The following is a 20,285-nucleotide window of genomic DNA, read 5'->3' on the forward strand; positions in this document are numbered from 1 at the left end:
AAAAGTGACTCTGCTGAACAGGAAAATACAGTTAAACCACAAAATCTCTGTCACAGGGACCAGGTAAAAAATTTAGCAAATGCTGAAAAACAGTAAGACAAACACAAATGTCTAAAACTGCATAAAACAGAGTAATTGTTTTTGTACTCTATTATATCTTATTTAAGGGGATTTTTTTTTACTGTCTGGGATAAACAGTGTTTCTGTTGGGAAGATGATTGCTGAAACATCTGGCACTGACCAAGGCAGATTTAAAAATCCCAGAAGTCCTATGTGTCTATGAAACTGACTTCAGTGTTTATTTGTTGTCCAAGCTGACAAAAATATAGATCATAAACAAGGCACAAGAAGAATTAAAAGATCTTCTAACCATCACCTAACATGACAGTCATGTATGTAAAAGAATGCGCGTTTAAAATATACACTTTCTTGAGTTAATAAGTTTCCCTTACATACTTAAAGTAACTCTGTAATGTTTTGTTTGTGAAACTGGTTCAGGAGATAATAAAAGTTATTCTACTCACCAAAAGCTTCAATCCAGCAATACACATAGGCATGCAAGTAGTCCACTGAAACCACATTGGGACCACTCACATACTTAAACATACATGTGTACTTTAGTGCTTTACCGGACTGGGGCCTATTAGTAGATACCCTGGTTAGTTAGATTTCCCATACACTTTCCCCACATGGTCAGTCACCATTTTGGAGACAATCATGGCTTTGTATTATGTCAAGACACTCGATGGCAGCTTTGGATCTTGAAAAAAAATCTCTGCTTGAAGTATGAAAAGTTGTTATTATTTAGTCAAGTAAAACAGTTTCAAGTTCAGCATGCTATACTCCGCAAGAGTTCTGCCTTTCCAATCCTGACTTTTAATACCATTTTCCCCACAGACACACATCACAAATATTGAAGCAAGAAGGAAGAGGCTGACAATACAAAGCAGGCACTTTTTACGTAGTTCATAGGTCCAATGATATACCAAATGCATTGACTGCATTTTTAGATCACAATGGCTTCTCTGCGTAATAGTCACCTGTGTACACTCTAAACTTAAATACAACGCTTCAGCTCTGTAACTTTCAGACTTTCAAGTATAGCTGCTTTCTCGTAAGTTTCCCTGGCTTCTAGAGACATGCTGATCCTTCAATTACTGAAGAATTTTTGCTCCGTCTCCTACCACCACAAACAACTATATTAAGAGCATAATGTTTTATTAACACAATTCATAATGTAATAGGCAGGGCTATTTTAGACTGCTTATTCCCATCACTAATTCTGTGACTTGAATAAAAAAACATAATAAAACTAATTACATATTTTTTAATGTCAATATCGACTTGCATCAGGATTGTCACAATCAGATTTCAAAATTGGCAATAATGCATAGAGGCAAATTATATGTCAAACTTCTGAGGATCCAAGCACGCTCCCCCACTATCCTGCTCCAATAGTAAGGGAGCTTATCTGGCTTATCTTGCCCAAAGAAACCCATTTCATCTAAAAAGAGTCCTCACAAACATTTAAAAAATAAAGCAGAGAAGCCCTCTGTTCCCTTTCAGACTCCCTGGAGCAAAGTACGGGGATTCTGCCACTACAGGAGTATTGCTGTATTGCAAAAATAAGGACTGCCAAACCCAAGGAGACGGTATGCTCTGTTGTCAGCTAATGACCTTTGAAATCACCCTTAACACAAACCAAGTTAAGGTAAATGCAAACAAAAATATTTATTTACAAAATATAAAAACAGACAATATTGTTACAAGCATTTATAAAGATACACATGACAGGAAAGAAAGTTTTGTTTAATATATTTACTCCAGTGTTGATTTTTAAGGCCTCTTCTACAATCAATACACAAACCATCAGCACTTAGCTAACCCCATTTGTCAAAGACACAAGCCTAGCGTCACTGGCCACCTGGATGCACACTTCTACAGAGCTCACCTCAACTAAAAGCATATCACTAACCATGTGAAGGACAAGACTTCCACCACCTGGTAAAAACACAGTGAAATATTAATATACAATGTTCCTATGCTCTGGACTTTTTACATGTACACTAGTAACTGGGAAAGACATGCTGCACAAACACTTCAGAATGTTTGTCTTATTAGTGGTTCATGACAAAGACCAAACAGCAGTTACAATCTACACTGAGGGAACAAAGAATTGGATGCCTGACTGTCGAACTCTGAGGTATACCACGAAAATGTCCATTAAATGAGTTAAATTCACTGTGCTTTTGGTGCTGTAAAAGACTCAGAAGAAAATATCTTCTGTGCTTCAGGAATTGAATTGTACAATCTTAGAAAGCTCTTCAAAGACAAAATGCACCAAGTGGAAATACTGTTCCATCAGAAACTGATGCCAAGGCTTTTTTATTTGCTTTGAAAGGTATGAGAACAAGTCTTCAGATGGAGTGAGGTAACAGCAACTTGAAAAGATTAACATCTGTCTTAAATATTCAGTTTACTTAATTACAAAAACCCCACAAAATATCCTTTTGAAGACATTTCAAGGGGAAAAAAATTGCTTTTTTGTTTCAGTTTTTTTTATTTTACTATACATACAATTAGATTTTCCTTTGGAAGGCCACATGGAAGACAACTGTGAGAAAATGCGACTGTCAAGCTAAAAACTTAGCAGATAAACCCAGATGAAATGGCAGTTTTAGAAACTACTTTCAAATCTATTTTGAATGAATTACATTTTAATGCAATGTTACTGCTCTAAGATTGGTATGATAATTTTAACTTCATTGTTGTGAAAGTCTCAACTTTGGTTATTAACCTCTGCAGGAAACTGGACAAGAATCTTCCTTTTCATGTTCAAGCAAAAGCTTAAATTCTATTGAGGCAAAGAAGTCACTAGTTGACAAAAGCACAAGATATGGGTACAGGCTACTTTCGTCACTGCCTACACAAGCATAGCCACACTGCAGAAGTTCAGATGAGTAGCTTATGCAAGTGTTAAATACTACCTATGTACGTGTTTTTTCTTCACAGACTGTGATTTGACACCAGATTGAGCAGGTAATGGCTTGGGTTTTCTTATATGATAAGCTTTCCTTCCCTTCCTTACCTCAATGGATGGTTTGGGGAAAACATCATCCTTGCTGTCTTCTTTGCCTTTTTCAACTGGAACCCATTCTCCATAGACACTATCTGCTTCCTTTTTCCTATGCTGAGACCCAGATGAAACAGGGAATTCCTTTGACAGGCTGACTTGATTTTTTGGTTGTGGAGGTGGTGCTGGTTTTATGCTGGGAGTCTTGAAGAAATAAAATTAGAAGAAGTTAAAACTTGAAAACACACAATGCTCACAACGTGTCTTTGAGAAACTATTTACTGCTTATACTTGGTGCCAAGCTTTCACAAAACAGTCATCCTTCTTACCATAATTAAACCAAAAGCCTTTATAACAAATAATTTTAGCACAGCCCTAAAAACACACAAGTGAGCAACAGATTTTTAGCTAGAAGCTAAAATCGCTTCAGTCAGCTTCAGCAGCCAAAAAAGTACACAAAACCTGACTCTCACAATTAACCTTCCTGCTTTCCCTCCACCCAGACACCATCATAAAGAGAACAATCTTCATCTGCCACACATGTATTTTGTATGGAAAGCTCAAAAATGAAATTCCTGGGCAGCAAAACACATCAGCTGTGATATTTCATGATGGTAAAAAGCTCTACACTACTATACATAGAGAAAGTAGTTTCAATGTTTTCTTTTCTAGGTTTTGATTATTTTTTAATAGCAGCATGAATTTTAAAGTAGATTAAGTCTATGAGCTGGTCTTCCTTAGAGAGTACTGCTAAGGAGTTCTCAGAAATCTCTGACAGGTTCCTCTTCTAAGAAGCAAACAGAGCCCAGACAGCTGAAAATATTGGGTAAACCTCTACTATCAAACGAAGATGGACAGGAATGGTAGTAAGAATAGAATCCAGAAAGAATGGGAAGAATAACACTAAAATGTCAGGACTTTGGAAAACAGGCAGAGCAGCCCTAACCACTAAAGAACATTCCTCTTTGGAGCCTGTAAGAATCCTGAGGTTTACTGAACTTCAGAACATACTTCACATTGTACCACTTTCTCATAGTACAATATAAAGTATAAATCTATTTCTACCTTACAGCTTACACAAACATGTATTACTGTTTATTTTGTGTATGCCACAAGATATATATATTTGTACATAAAAATATACATGCTATTTATATTTTCACTTAGCATATTAACACTTTTATAGTACTCTATACCCTGCATAATCAGAGCAACTTTCACACGCACAAAAAGAAAAAACAAACCTGAAAATACAAGGGAAAAAAAAAAGAAAACACCAAAACCTAGAAAAGTTCTGATCCATGCTTCAAAGAGTATGAATCACAGATGCACTTAAAGAAACACTCTATGATTTTATTCCTTGCTCATACCCAGAAAGCATCGACACAAGCTATGACAGTCAAAGGCAGTCCCCCAAGGAGGGGGGGTTAATGGACCATTTAGACCCTCTCAGCTACAGGCAGCATCAGTGATCCTCATTCTTTGAACAGCCTTTGCTAATCTCAAGACTAACAGAACTCTTCTCTCCTTTAGTGACCAGTTGAGATCTACTGAAGAAGCAGACAAGACCTGGAGTTTGTGCAAAGCTAATGGCATCATCTTATTTAGAACACCTTAAAATGCTTCTAGAATTTTGATGGGTTGTTTTATTTTTGTCTTTTAAAGAAAAGCAGTGCCTATCCAAAAGTGCTTTCCAATTCCAGTACTGTTTGCAAATTCATACTAGTATTTCTGCATGAAAACACGAAGTAAACTGACCCTTTTTATGTTATTTAATCTAAAAGCTGCAAAGGCACTAATGGCAAAACCAGTTTCAATCCAGTTCTGAGACTTACTACAATTTCATAGACTATATGCAAGTTCCTTATTGTAGCGAGAGTACTTTTGACAACATCCAGCGCAATTTCATCAAAATTACTGATCCCTCTTTAATTTCTTACAAATTTACTTTCATTATTTAAAAATAACTGTAATTCAAAAAATTGAAAATTAAAGAAGTACTTACACTTAAATTGAAAAATATAGGTTTGGGTTCACTGAGCTTAAAAGGATGATTATAGAAAGGACGCTCTTCCTCCTCTTCATCAGAAACATGAGGTTTGTTCACTATCACATCATCTGTGCTCTGGGCAATCTTCTTGCATTTCTTAAAAAGAGAAGGGGTGGGGGGAAACATGACAGCTTTGAATAAATCTGGACTTTCAGCCAAAACATAAATAAAAACCCCAACATCTTTTCTAAAGGAGGTATAAAATGAGAAAAATTTTTGATGAAATTTTAGCAATGTAATCCATATATGTACCTGACATTTGACACACATTATCAAACACCTACCTAGGTTTGCTAGGCACTCATGCAGTGAGTAATTTCAGACATAATATTTCAGCAGCATACTGTAAAACCTGCCACACAATGGTAGTTACAGGATGTGTGCCTAAGGTTGCAGACATTCCAGAGTAGGAGCTCACTGTTTGTTTCACATCCCATGTAACCAGCATACTGCAATCTGATAGAAGCTTCTGCATTAACTTCCAAAATTACAACACAGGAAAAATCAAGAATTAATAGTAATTCTAAATTGTACAGGTAGCAGAGACCCAGTCAGAAGCAATGGCTCCAGAAAACCTCAGATTTCTTCTGAGATATTTTTATGTTGGCCACTTATGCCTGACATCACCATCTTATATTCAACAGGAGTTAAACATAAAACATGTAGGTGCTACGGGGATACCGCAGTCAAATCAGAAGAGTGCCTCCAGGTGAAGGAAAAAACCCAACAAAATGAAATTCTAAAGAGGCTAGAATTTTATGATGAAAAATTCTTTACTGATTAGTTATCTGCACCGAGTGTTTATCAGCAGCAACTATAACTTAAGTCAAAAATGCAGTAGAAAATATTATAGTCTAGTATAATGCATTTATTATGTCTCCATTCATTAGAAGCACATTTACAAGACTTACAAGGCATTTGACGACATAATATTTGAGGAAATAATACTGGCAAAATGCAGCCACCATTTGGCTGGATTCTAGTTTAAGTTCAGACCATTCACTGTAAGTCACATCTGTTTTGAGGACCTCATTGTTGGTATATAAGGAGCAAAACAGCAGCTACATCACTAAAAATCAAGACACATTGAAGGCACTGCTCTCATCAGTCCTTATAAAAACAGATTTCTGCACTCTCCTGTACTAAGATGCCTACAAACAATGACTGAAGCCCATTCTTTAGGCAACAGGAAAAGCCTACACTATTTGGAAAGTTAATCAATATATATTATTTAGAGTTATTAGTTAGCTCCCAACTAATTGGAAGCAGTTTGTCCTGTTTGCAGGTTATATTGCAGAGAGGAAAGAAAGACAACACTGCCAGCTTTAGAAGAAAGTGAGCAGGCTCTGGAAGGATCCTTTGCTTGGACACATTACCATATGACAATGACCTGGACTGCTTCTGTGGCCTATTTTGATTCAACAGAACACATTCTAAACAGCTGGAAAGAACAAGGAAGGAGCAGGATTTTGGCTTCCAAATTGGTACTAGCCACTCTGCGTCTTGCTCAGGTTACATCAAGAACTACTGAAGGTCTGCACACTGTATCTGCACAATCTGTTTTTTTATTAACACGTACTTTGACTTCTACTAACCCCCACACAACTAAGAGATTACTTTTCAGTGATATGACACTGCTTAATTTCAGGTGTATTTCCATAAACAGATTATTTCAGAACTGTCACGCTGATGATGCAATTATAAAAACCAACCAAACAAATAAAATTAAAAGCAGGCACTTCTCCTCCTCCCCCCATTCAAATTTTTCTGTAGTTTCTGGGGGAAAACATAACAGGAAATAGAGGAAATTAGCAAATTGAACAAGGTGACCCTACTACAGTAAAAGTAGCATTTTTTTTCCCCCACAATCAGGACAAAACCATCCCATTTGCAGACTTAAACTGCAACAGGATAGAAATGCAACAGTAAGTATCTCAGAGTGCACTTTAATATACACAGAACTATATGAAGTGGGCACCAGATATTTAAGCCCAAGTTAACCTGAACAATGTGAAGCTAACTGACAAAAGTAGGAACATAAATAACTAACATCACCAGAACCAGAAACCAGAAGTGAAAGCTTTGGAGTTTATTAACAAGACTGCAAAGAGAACTACTAATTTGTGCAAAATTAGAACAAAATCAAAGCCAGGAAAGAAGGTAAAAAAAAATAAAAAAATAAAAAATTGGACTTCATGCATTTCCATGGAATTAAAAAGCCTGTTTTCATGACTTAAAAAAAACAACAACCGAAGTGTAGACAAAAAGGTCTCAAACCACAGGCCATTTCCCACACAAAATGACAGGTTGCCTAGTCACAAAAAACCAAATCTGCTTATTTTCAGGTGTGCTACTGTTGCTCTTACTTACCTCAGTAAGCTCCTTTAGCGTATCTCTTGATGACTTCTGGTTGGCTTTGTCGTCTTTCTTTTGAGATAACAAAGGCATCAGGCTTGGTGGTAAGGGAACACCAGACTTAGCACACATGGCAGCTGCATTAGCTTTGGCTATTTCGAGTAGCTGGGCCTTGTCTAAAATGATTTTTTTAAAGAAGAATTATTATTTTTCTAGATTGTATTAATAATAACTAGGCATTTATTGCAGACTAAATAAAGTACAAAGACAAAAGATTCTACACACACTTCATTTTTTTTGTTCTATGCAAATATCTAAAACAGTTAAAATTGTACTTAGTTACTCCATACTTAATTTGGTCTACACAACAGACAAGCGAAATTGCAAATTTAACTCAAAGCATGGGAGTCCAAACTACAACAGTCAAAATCCTCCAAACCCCACAAGTTCTGACGCCTGTTTGACTTCACCAACTCACTCTCATTTTGGAAATAATGAGTCTACTTCCTAGCTATCTCTGAAAAGCATTCAAAGGTCTTGAGGAAATCCCTGCAAGTCTCCATGTAAGTAACCTGAAAGCTACTTACTATCAACCAACAGAAAAATAAAAGCACTGAGTAAGATGGGCACTTGCATAAAACAAAATTACATGCAAAACTGTTAATAAAACAGTATTTTGCTTTATTAAGAAAAAAAAGTACATGTGGCCGCACCACAGAAATACAGGATGAAAATGAAGTATGTCTTGCTTGATGTGCCAGTTTGCAAATAAATTGAGTTACCACTATCTCTTGCAAGCATTCAACTTTAAGAAAATCCCAAAAGGGCAATATTCCTTTGCTTCTTAAGCAATAGAAGTATATAAACACAGACTTGCTGCATAATAAAAGCATGAAGGCAGATTCAAGGACTCTTATTAATTGTCATGTTTTGTACAGAAATGCTTCTCTGGTAGAGGGGCTTTCATAGGAACTTTATGAGACAGGACTAAAAGGATCAGAACCCGAGGTCTGCAAAAAAAGAAGCTTCCTCACACACTGTACAAGAGTTCATCTCTCAAAATTAAAACCTGCACTCTCCTTGTGTAACTTACTACCTAAGGAAACCCCAAGGCCTCTCTTTCTCTGGTCATTAAGTTTTTACCATGGGAAAGAGGCAATACAGAGAGGGTAACGCAAACAAATAAACAATCATTACAGCTGACAACACATCTAAGAACTCTCCAATTGTCACTTTCAAGTGTTCTTTCATGCCCATTTTGTTCTCAGTAAAACTAGAAATCCCTACGTTTCTTGCAGAGTATGTGGCCTTTACTGACTATTAGAGTGAACAATGTTCCCCAAGACTGTAACAAACTACTTTTGCATAAAAGTTCTAAAACCAAGATATAACTTGCTCTAAATACAGTTTCATCCAAACAGCAAGCATTGATTCAGCTTCAACGCAGAAGTTCCCACAGGAAATCACTGCCTGAAAACAATGCTCGAACTGACTTCCAAGAAATTCTTTATGAATGCTAGAGAAATATACTAAATTAAGGAATACTATGTGAATGAGCACAGTACCACCCAAACATGGAAATACTGAAAATAAACTTATCACTTACCCAAGTCTGTAAGACGTTTAGGTGACCTGTTTGAAAATTCCGATGACCTTGACCTACGACGATCAGGTGATCTGCTGTATCTTCTTCTCCCTGAAGATCTTGATCGCCGCAGCCGAATTGGTGACCTACTAGAGCTCCGTCTTCTTCCTCTTGACCTTGATCGCCTTTGACGAATAGGTGTTCGACTCCTGCTCCGTAGTCTGAGTGATATTCTACGATCTCTTGAATCTGATCTTCTTCTTCTTCTATCAGTAGATCTTGATCTGTTTCTCTGTGATCTCTTACGCCTGTCTCTTGATAAAGAACGCCGCCGCCTTGATGCTGACCTTGACCTACTCCTCCTTCTATGCCTTGAACGCGACAACGAACTAGACCGAGACCGACGATTAGATTTTGATCTTGATGCTCTTCTCCGTGTTACTGATCTGGAGCGATTCCGTCTAGAACGAGATTCTGTATCGTATCTCTGGGATCTGCGCTGAGAAGACCTGGAGCGTCTGCTTCTAGATCTCCGTGAAGATTCTTTGTCTGCTGTTTTTTCACCTGATTTGGATCGACTCCTTTGGCGAGCGGTGGACCTGGAGCGCCTGCGTCTAGATCTCCGTGAAGATTCTTTGTCTGCCACTTTTTCCACCGATGTTGACTGACTCCTTTGGCGAGCAGTGGACCTGGAGCGCCTACGTCTAGACCTCCGTGAAGATTCTTTGTCTGTTGTTTTTTCAACAGATGTGGATCTACTCTTCGGGTGAGCAGTAGACCTGGAGCGCCTACGTCTAGATCTTCGTGAAGATTCTCTGTCTGCCACTTTTTCAACAGATGCAGATCGACTCTTTTGGTGAGCAGGAGACTTTGAGTGCCTGCTTATGGATCTCTGTGAAGACTCTTTGTCAGACATTTTATCAACAGATCTGGATCTGGATTTCTCACGTTCAGAAGACTCAGAACGCCTACTTTCAGGTACAAAGGAAGAGTCCTGTTCCTCCGACCTCTCAAGAGGCATGGAATCTTGTTTATCTTCATCTGCCAAAGAGGGCTCTCCATCCTCACCCTCTTCCCCAGTGGTAGACCTTGACTCATGCTCATCTGACGACGTGGAGTCTCTTCGTTCAGCTGCCAAAGAAGGCTCCACATCATCCACTTCTTCGCCTGTGGTAGACCTCGATTCACGTCCATCAGGGGATGTGGAACGTCTGTGTTCAGTTGTCAAAGAGGGTTCCACATCCTCTGCTTCTTCACCGGTGGTAGACCTTGACTCATGATCATCTGATGATGTGGAATCTCTTCGTTCAGCCGTCAAGGAGGGCTCTACATCATCCACATCTTCACCAGCAGTAGACCTTGACTCAGATTCATCTGAGGATGTGGAGTGTCTACGTTGAGCTGTTGGAGAGCACTCCCGGTCCTCTGCTTCTTCACCAGTGGTTGACCTTGATTCACGGCCATCAGGAGACACGGAGCGTCTGTGTTCAGCTGTCAAAGAAGGTTCTAAATCCTCTGTTTCTTCACCAGTTGTAGACCTTGATTCACGGTCATCAGAGGATGTGGAGTGCCTACGTTCAGCTGTCAAAGAGGGCTCCCCATCTTCTGCATCTTCACCAACAGTAGACCTCGACTCACGCTCATCAGAAGATGTGGAGTCTCTTCGTTCAGCTGTAAGGGAGGGTTCTACATCCTCTACCTCTTCCCCAGCGGTAGACCTTGACTCATGCTCATCAGAAGACACAGAGCATCTACGTTCTGTTGTCAAAGGCTGCTCCAGATACTCTGCTTCTTCACCAATGCTAGATCTTGACTCATGGTCATCAGGGGATGTGGAGCGCCTATGTTCAGATGTCAAAGAGGGCTCCCGATCATCCATTTCTTCATCTACGATAGACTTTCGGTCATGGCCCTCAGGGGACACAGATCGTCTATGTTCAGGAGTCAAAGAGGACTCTAGACCTTCTTCCTCCGTGGGAGATTTCAGCTCACGGCTCTCCTGATACGAGGATGTAGAATGTCTACGTTCAGATATCAAAGAGGGCTCTAGATCTCCTGTTTCTTCACCAGGACCAGATTTTACACTGTAGCCATCAGGGGACATGGAAGATGCACTTTCAGGAATTAAAGATGGCATTGCATCGTCCATTTTTTCGGCAGGGATGGCTTTCAAATCATCAGGGGACATGGAGATGCTATCATTTAGCGTTGAAACTTCGAAACCACCTTCTTTTCCAATAGCAGAGAATCTCAACTCCTGGCCATAAGGAGATGCTGCATGTTCATTTTCAGGAGTTGATGAAAGCTCCTGCAAATCTGCTTTCTGAACAGCTGTGAATCTTACATCCTGGCCCTCAAAAGACAAAAGATTGTCGTTTTCAGATGTCAAAGAAGAATTCATATCCTCTGTTTTCTCAGCACGAGTCAACCTTGATTCACATTCTTGAGGGGACAGAACATTTTCAGACGTCAGAGGTTCCTTTGCCTCTACTTTTTCAGCAGAGCTGGACCGCATCTCCTGACCTCCAGGAGACATGGCGCATTCACCTTCAGACAAAGACAACTCCTGCACCTCTGTTTTTCCAACAGCAGCAGACTGCAGCTCTTGGCTATCAGTGGACATTGAACTTTCACTTTCAGATGTTTCAGAAGGCTCCTCCATTTCTTCTTTTTCAACAGGACTGGACCTTAAATCACAGCGTTGAGGGGATACATCATACTCATTTTCAGACAGCAAAGAACACTCCTGTCCCTCTGTTTTTTCAGTGACAGCAGAGTGCAACTCCTGACCCTCGGAGGATGCAACATATTGACTGTCCAATATTAGTGAAGGTCCCTGTACCACTATTTTTTCAGCAAGGGTAAACTGTAATCCTTGGCCTTCAGGGAAGACAGTATATCCACTGTCAGATGTCAGAGAAGGCTCCTGCACCTCTTTCTCAGCAGGGCTGGCTGCCACCTCCTGGCTGTGAGGTGATGCAACATATTCATTTTCAGACAGCAAAGAACACTCCTGTATCTCTGTTTTTTCAGCAAGGGAAGACAATTCGTGTTCTTCAGAAGACACAGCATGTTCACTGCCAGGTACTACAGAAGCCTCCTGTATCTCTACCTTTTCAGGAGAGCTAGATGCCATCTGGCCTTCCCAAGACATAGCATATTCATTTTCAGATGTCAGAGCAGGCTTTTGCACTTCTATCTTTTCAATTAGGGGTGTCCGCAACTCCTCACTCTCAGCAGACACAGAGCATCTTTCTTTAGACATCCGATAAAGTTCCCGCAGTTCTGTTTTTTCAGCAGGGGTTGATGTCAACTCTGGGCCATCAAGCCCAATTGTGTATTCATTTGCAGACAACTGAGAAGGCTCCTCTACCTCAATTTTTTCAAAAGAGGTGGACGTCAACTCATCACCATCAGACAAAACTGAACATCTACCTTCCACTATCAGAGGTGGCTCCTGCACCTGTATTTCTTCATGATAGACAGATCTCAACTTGTGGTCATCTGGGGATGCAACACACTTCAGTTCAGATGACTTTAGCACCTCCACTTCTTCAGCAGGGACAGGTCTCAGTTCATGACTATCTGGCAACATGAAAAGCCCACCTTCAGATGTCAGCGAAGTCACTGGGGCCTGTAGTTTTTCCATAGGTGTGCTTAATGCTTCACAAACATCACCAGACTTGGAGAATCCACTTTCCAGCCTCTGCATCTCCATTTTTTCAACTGCAGTGGATGTCAATTCATAGCTTTCAGGGAAGACAGAACACCTAAGTTCAGATGCCAACAACAGTTCTGCACCTTCTGTTTTCTCAAAGTAATTGTGTTTTGTTTTATGGCCATCATGGCACACAGGAATTCCACTTCTAGACATCAATACAGATCCTGCACCCTCTATTTTTCCAGCAGGCAGGTATCTCGATTCATGCATTTCAGAAGGTTCAGAGCACTCAATTTCGACTACTTGTGGAAGTGTTAGACCATCTTTGTCAACAGATGATCTGGACTCATGAACTCCAGAAGACTTGCAGCTTTGCCCTACAGTTGTCAGTCCAGCTTCCTGTACTCTTCCAAATGACGATGCTGAAACGAGGTCGTCCAAGATCTCAACACGGCCGCATTCCGCTTGCAAGGAAACATCTGGAACCTTGACTTTTTCAACAGAAAAAGACCTTTGTTCATTTCCATCAGGTGACCTGAAGGACCCACTTTCAGACATCAACAGAAGCTCCTCTGTTTGTGCATTAAAGCTAGATCCGGGTTCATGAGCATCAGGAGATCTGAAGCATCCACTGTCAGAAGCCAAAGAAGGCTCCTGCATCTGGCCCTTTTCAGCAGGCAAGGAGGCTGACTCACAGTCATCAGGGAATGCAGAGCATGGAACTTCAGGTGCTAGAACAGAATTTTGAGCCTCTGCTGCTTCAGAAGATTCACTTTCAGGTACTTGTAAAAAGTTCTGAGGCTCTGTTTTTTCAACTGGGGTATGTCTCAATTCATGAGCATCAGGCAAGCCAGAGAGTACACTTTCAGACATCAAAGATTCCTGAACCTCTGTTCTTCTGGAGGCTAAGGAGGTTGTCTTGTAATCATCTGAAGACACAGAGCATCCACTTTCAAGTGTCAGAAGAGACTCTGGACCCTCTATTTCTTTGACAGAAGTAGATCTCGACTCATCCTCATGGGATGCAGAGAGCTGAAATTCTGTTACCGAAGAAGTTTCTGGATCTCTTTTTTCAACAGATGAGGATCTTGACTTGGATGTGGAGCATGTAAGTTCAGGTAGTGAGGACTCCAGAGCCACTGCTTTTTCAGCTGATCCATTTCCAGATGTCACAGAAAGCTCTGAAACCTGTGATCTTTCCTGGTCATCTGAGATTCTGGAGCTATCAAATTCGGACACCACAGAAGGCTGTAGACCTGCTATTTCTTTAACAGACGAGGAACTGCTCTCAAGACTGTCAGAAGTTTTGGAAAACCCACTATCAAATGCTGGAGGCAGCTCTGGGCCATTTACCCTTTCATCAGACAAAGCTACTGACATGGGACCATTAGAGGATTTGCGGGGACTGTCTTCACTTGCAGAAGACTGTTCAACAATTTCTCCTTCTTCAAGACACTGGGTTGAATCCTGACATTCAGAAGATTCCACACCTTTGCTGCTACACTTCACTGAGGATAATTTACTCCCTCTTTTTTCTACAGATTTTGACCTTGACTTAACACTATCAGACGACTTGGAACGTTTCCGTTTGGATTTTTTTGAAGATTCCTTGCGCTTTTTTTCGACAGACCTAGACCGAGACTTGTAACGTTCAGATGATTTTGAGCGGCGACGCTTAGACTTCCGTGAAGACTCTTTCTTTTTTTCCACTGATTTAGATCTAGATTTGTAACGGTCAGAAGACTTTGAGCGCTGACGTTTAGACTTCCGTGAAGACTGCTTTCGATCTCTTTTTTCTACTGATCTGGATCGAGACTTGTAACGGTCAGAGGACTTTGACCGCTGACGTTTAGATCTCCGCAGAGATGCCTTCCGACCTCTCTTCTCAACAGATCTTGACCTAGATTTTGAACGATCAGAGGAACCAGATCCTCTATGTCTGAATCTCCATGAGTATTCTTTGCCTCCTCTCTTTTCTGAAGATCTGGATCTAGATTTAGAACGGTCAGAAGACCCAGAACGTCTGCGGCGGGATCTCCAAGAGGACAACCTGCTCCCCCTCTTTTCCACTGACCTGGACTTAGACCTGTAGCGGTCAGAAGACCTGGAACGTCTACGCCCAGACCTTCGGGAGGACAGTCTCTTTTCCACTGACCTGGACTTAGACCTGTAACGGTCAGACGACCTGGAACGTCTGCGCCCAGACCTTCGGGAGGACAGTCTCTTTTCCACTGACCTGGACTTAGACCTGTAACGGTCAGATGACCTGGAACGTCTGCGCCCAGATCTTCGGGAGGACAGTCTCTTTTCCACTGACCTGGACTTAGACCTGTAGCGGTCAGATGACCTGGAACGTCTCCGCCCAGACCTTCGAGAAGACAGTCTCTTTTCCACTGACCTGGACTTAGACCTGTAGCGGTCAGACGACCTGGAACGCCTGCGTCTGGACCTTCGGGAGGACAGTCTCTTTTCCACTGATCTGGATTTAGACCTGTAGCGGTCAGATGACCTGGAACGTCTGCGTCTGGACAATCTGCTCCCTCTCTTCTCTGCTGATCTCGATTTAGACCTGTAGTGGTCAGATGACCTGGAACGTCTGCGCCTAGACCTCCGGGAAGACACTCTTCTCTCTCTCTTCTCCACAGATCGGGATCTAGATTTGGAATGCTTTTTTCTGGAATCTGAATAGTTTCTGCTCCTAGAACGTGCTCTTTTAGAGGTCAAACGTCTAGAAGTGGAACGTGACCTTGATTTTTTCTTCCGCTTCCTAGACCTGGAGTGAGATTTGGAGCGACTCCTTTTTTGTTTCTTTGCATCATGTTTTTTATCACTGCTTCTATGGCTACTTTTTTCAACAACTTTCTCGAGTCTCATCAGAGTCTCTTTCATTCGTGCCGCCACATCAGGCTGTACATCGGATGTTTCTGAATCTCTTTTCTCTGAATCCTGTTCTGGAGTTGCTTCTTTGACAGCCTCAGCCTGTGGAATGACTTCCACCTGGCCTGCCTCTGCCACAGGTACTGGCTCTGCTTCTTCAGCAGTCTCAGGTACTGAAGCTGCTTCCAAATCTTGTGTCTCTCCCTCCAACCCCACAGCTGCTTCTGTATCTTTCAGCTCTACAACAGTGTCAGGAAGAGAAACGGTTTCCAAACCTTTTGTTTCTGCCACATCAGCTGGAGCTGCTTCCAACTGTTTCGCGTCTCCAATTATTTCAGATTCAGGAGTCTCTTTTTCATCTGCAGCATGTGAAGAGCTGAAAGCTGTTTCTGCTGTAAAAGGCTCAGATGTTTGACTTTGCTCTGTATCTTTCTTCTCAACTAGTATCTCACATTCCTGAGCTTGACCTGGAGCTCTCACATCCTCCACCTGCTGACACTGCACTTCTGCATATCGTACTTCTGCTGCCACTTCATGTTCCAGTGATGTTTCCAAATGTTTCATGTCCCCTAGTTTTAGACCTGCTTCAGAAGATTTCACTTCAGCAGCAGTCAGGATTTCTGGAGCTTCTTCTGTACTCTTCCATTCTACAGCAGCTTTTGCTTCTGGAATGGTTTGCAGATTTTCTTCCTTTTCAATACGTAAAGATTCTGGAACAGCTTCTGAAACATGCTCTAAAACATTCATCGCCCCCAGATTTCCTTGGATATCCATGTGTACCTCAGGCACTTCGACTGTTTCAGAACCTTTCACCTCTACTGTTGCAGACTCTTTCATACTTTCCAACCTCAGTTCTCCAGCTTCTGATGCTGGCTCCAAGTATTCTGCATTCACTGATTTCTCCATTTCTGAAGCTTCTTCCAAATATTTGACATCGCTAAGCGAGGGCTCATTTTTTTGTGCGCTTGTCTTCCTTGTTGCAATTATATATTCTACAGTAGGTCCCTGAGTTCTCACATCTGTTGAAATCTTAGATTCCAAAGTTCCTCTCAAGTTGCTTACTTCTGTCACCATTTCTGATGCCATAGTTTTTTCCTCCACTCTGGGCAAATGCTCTAATACTGCTTCTGAATGACCTACTATTTGTTCCTGTATAGATTTTGAACTTGTTTCTAAAGTCTGCACCATCACAGTTTGCTGGGGTTCTAATACTGCTTCTTCACTCCTTGCCTTTGCTTTGTTTGAATCTTCTGGAGCAACTTCAGAATACCTCATTTTCCTAACCACCTCAGATGCCAATGCTCTTCCCATGCCTTCCATTAGGGCCCTTGTTTCAAATCCCACAACCATTTCCAAATTTTTCATCTGTGTTAAGTGTGAAGTTTTTGATCTCACTTCCACATCTCTTACCTCTGCAACTGCCTCAACTTTCAAGTTGTCTAAATCCCTCACTTCTACGGTGGCAGAACTGGTAGCTAGTTCAGAATCCTTTATGTCCCCTACTGTATCAGGTTGTGGCATTCTTGTATGTGCCATGACCTGAGACTGTGAAATGTAGCTCTCTGTTCTGTTTGCACCAAGAGGTTCTGCAACTGCTTCTGTATGTTTTGGTTCTCCATCTGCTGTGGCTTTCAAATGCATCATTCCTGCTAATGCATCAGACTCCCTAACCGCTTCCATGCTTACACATGCAACCACAGATTCAGGAGGCCTTTCCGACATTTCTTCCAAGGCAGGAAGCCCTGGACTTGCTTCTACTTTCATAGCCAGACTGGCATCTGAGCCTGCCTCTACTGCCATACCCTCAAAATTTATGTCTGAAGCTTTTGACACCACTGTTGAACCCACTGTTGCTGCTAAACCTCTGGCCACAGTCCCACAGTGCACAGCTTCGGAAGCCTTTACACCTTCCATTTGCAAAGATGGTGAAATTGTTTTCAAAGTTTCTGCTTCCACCACAGCCACTGGTCTTAGGACTCCTCCTAGGCCACTCATAGCTTCATTCTGCAAAGACAGGGGACCTCTCACACTTGATTCACCCTCATATCTTAATTCTCTCGGCTCCTCTCGTCTCAGTAATGAAGTATCTTCTGAATCTTTTGCTGTTACAGCAACAGGCTTGAAAGTAGATTCTGAAATTTTTGAAGCATCAGTATTTTCCAGCTGCAGAGCAGCTTGACTTGTTTCTCGAATTTTTACTCCTGCTAGTGCTGCAACTTCTGTAGTTGCTTGTGGACCTTTAAAACCCTCCACCATCTGGATTTCTGGAACTGTCTGGGGAGCAAAGGTCTGGCCAATAGGTTCTAAAGCTGATCTTAAACCCTCTATCTCCGCAACCACATTCACATGTGTCAATTCTGCTGGAAGGATAGATTCCTGGGTTCTACCCACACTTCTTGTGTCTGTCAAGACATTAGGCTGTAGGAACACTCTTGATGCATACAACACTGTTGCAGGACCAGTGGTACCTTCCACATATTTTACTTCAGCCTGCAGATGTTCTTGAGCTGCTGTGACATCTTTTGCTGCAACATCCACAGGTTTCAGGATTGTTTCCAAACTTTCGGGCTTTCCTACAGCAACTGGCTGCAAAGCTCCTTCCAAAGTTTTCACATTTTCCGTATGTCCAGAGCTTCTAGCTGGTTCAATACCCTTCACTTCTGTAACAGCTCCTGAGCCCTGGTCCATATTGACACTTTTTATTTCCATCTGGGTCACAGCAGCCGCTGCAGATACTTTATAAGGATGTTGCAAAGACGTATCTGCCTTCAAAACACTTGAACCCTCGATGGGACTGGCCTGCATCACTCTCAAGTCATCAGATGTAACTGAGATTTTCACGGCTGGCTCCAAAGTTCTGCTCAGACCTCCTAATTGCAAAGATCTTTCCACATTTCCCATAGGCAGAGATTTTTCAGTTGCTTCTTGAATTCTCACTTCTTCCATGGCCACAGACATGTGAGCTACATTCACAGTACTCAGATCTGCCTGACTTGCAAATTTAGGACTAGTTGTTACATTACTTGCTGAATACACAGACTCCGAAGTTGCTTCCATTTCTTTTGCTCCCCCCTGTGCCACAGACTGTAGAAATGCTTCTGAATATGTCAACACCTCCATGGACTCAGACTCAGGAGCTGTATCCAAAGCTTTTACTTCCCCAGTGCCTTCAGATTTCAGAGTAACTGCTGAACCTTTTAGTGCCTCAACTACCTCTGAAGCTAGAGTTACTGTTGAATCTTTCTGTATGTCAGATTTATTGGTGACTTCATACAGGATGCTAGATGAAGTATTACTTCCAGTATCAATAAGAACACCCTTTTCACTCACATTAATAGCTATAGGATAAATATTGTCATGAGACTGTTTAATTTGTTCTTCTCTAGTGCAAATTCTAGTTTGAGCTATACTAGCATCTCCTTGGGTATCAGACTGACTGCCTTCTAAAGTAAATGGAGGATTTGCTGCAAACAAAGTCCCCTGCTCACTCCCAAGATTTTCTGTAGATTGCTGAGAATCAGTTCCTGAATGAGAAACAAGCCCTACAGCTTGTCTGTCAAGCTCCGCACTTGTTTGCAAGCACAGTTCTGGCTGCGTATGGACAGCCAGATTTGCACCTTCAAATCCTCCATGCTGTACGCTCAGTTTGGAGCTTGATTTCTCTGGTATTAACTGAGAAGTAGGCTGTGCGTCCCCACGGTCTCCATGACGTGCACTCAGCTTTGCCTCCTTTGGCTGCTTTTTATGCTTTTTCTCTTTCTTCCTTTTCTTCTTCTTTTTCTTCTTCTTCTTGCTTTTGTGCTTCTTGTTCTTCTTTGATTTTTTCCTAGGAATTTCATCTTCAGCAGTAGAGCTTCTTTTTGTAGGCTGAGAACTATTTTTCACAGTATTTTTGTCTACATCTAGAAGAAACGATATTTTCCTTGTAAATTTTATTAAAATGGCATTTCAGAAATTCTTTTAGACTAGTGACCAAGCCATGGACAGTCAGAAAAATTAAACTTGAAACCCACGCCTTCTTCACTAAACTACCACACAAAATTGCACACTCCCTTTTCAGCACTCTAACCCTTCTCTGGTGTCACTTGGAAGTAAAAATAACTACTTTTTCTTTCAAAAAGTTAAAAGAAATCTTCTTGGTCAGTTTCAGTGGGAAGATGACTCCTCCCAATAAGTAGTTGGATATACTTCCACCTATATTCAACTGTGCAGTTCATTCTTTCAGGAGGGTGGGGATGTGCTTTTAAACTACACCAAGCTGCACATAAAAAAAATAACTCCCATTTTTCAGACAACTTATCTAAGTGGTAGTATGCTTACTGTATAAAATGTGGCCAGCCCATTATTCCCTACTATACTTAAACTTGTGAGCATGATCAGTATTACTTGTGTGTTAGAAGTTATATAAGTGTGTTTACTGATTTAAATTTCTCACTGACACAGTATTTCAAACAAATTTTGGGAAACAGCATCTACTTCCCCAATCCCATGGAAGCTTTAAGGCACTGCAGGCAACCAGCTGCTCAGACTGGAGTTGCCACAGGCAAACCTGAAAGTACCTAACAGAGCTTTTGCTTCAAACAGGAAAGTAACTGAGAAATTCAGGTAACTGCAGGTACAAACAACCACTGAGGCAAAAAGAAAAAAAATAAATAAAAGGAGGAAGACTAAGGTTTCAATCGCT

General features: G+C 41.3%; 1 protein-coding gene across 2 annotated transcripts in view; it reads right to left on the bottom strand.

The window, feature by feature from the left end:
* The window catches only part of SON (SON DNA and RNA binding protein), a 40,538-nt gene that overhangs the window by 16,099 nt on the left and 4,154 nt on the right, over positions 1-20,285 (bottom strand). For both annotated transcript variants that reach the window (XM_061453640.1, XM_061453641.1), the window contains exons 3-6: positions 9,085-19,503; positions 7,494-7,654; positions 5,079-5,219; positions 3,089-3,277 (exon numbers count right to left, since the gene is read on the bottom strand). In XM_061453640.1, the coding sequence (XP_061309624.1) occupies positions 3,089-3,277; positions 5,079-5,219; positions 7,494-7,654; positions 9,085-19,503 (10,910 nt within the window). The remainder of the gene's footprint in view (positions 1-3,088; positions 3,278-5,078; positions 5,220-7,493; positions 7,655-9,084; positions 19,504-20,285) is intronic.

This window comes from Pezoporus flaviventris, unplaced genomic scaffold (genome assembly GCF_033815535.1).
Source record: "Pezoporus flaviventris isolate CSIRO_AGI_PZ_B2104156 unplaced genomic scaffold, CSIRO_AGI_Pfla_v1 ptg000015l, whole genome shotgun sequence".
NCBI lineage: Eukaryota > Metazoa > Chordata > Aves > Psittaciformes > Psittacidae > Pezoporus > Pezoporus flaviventris.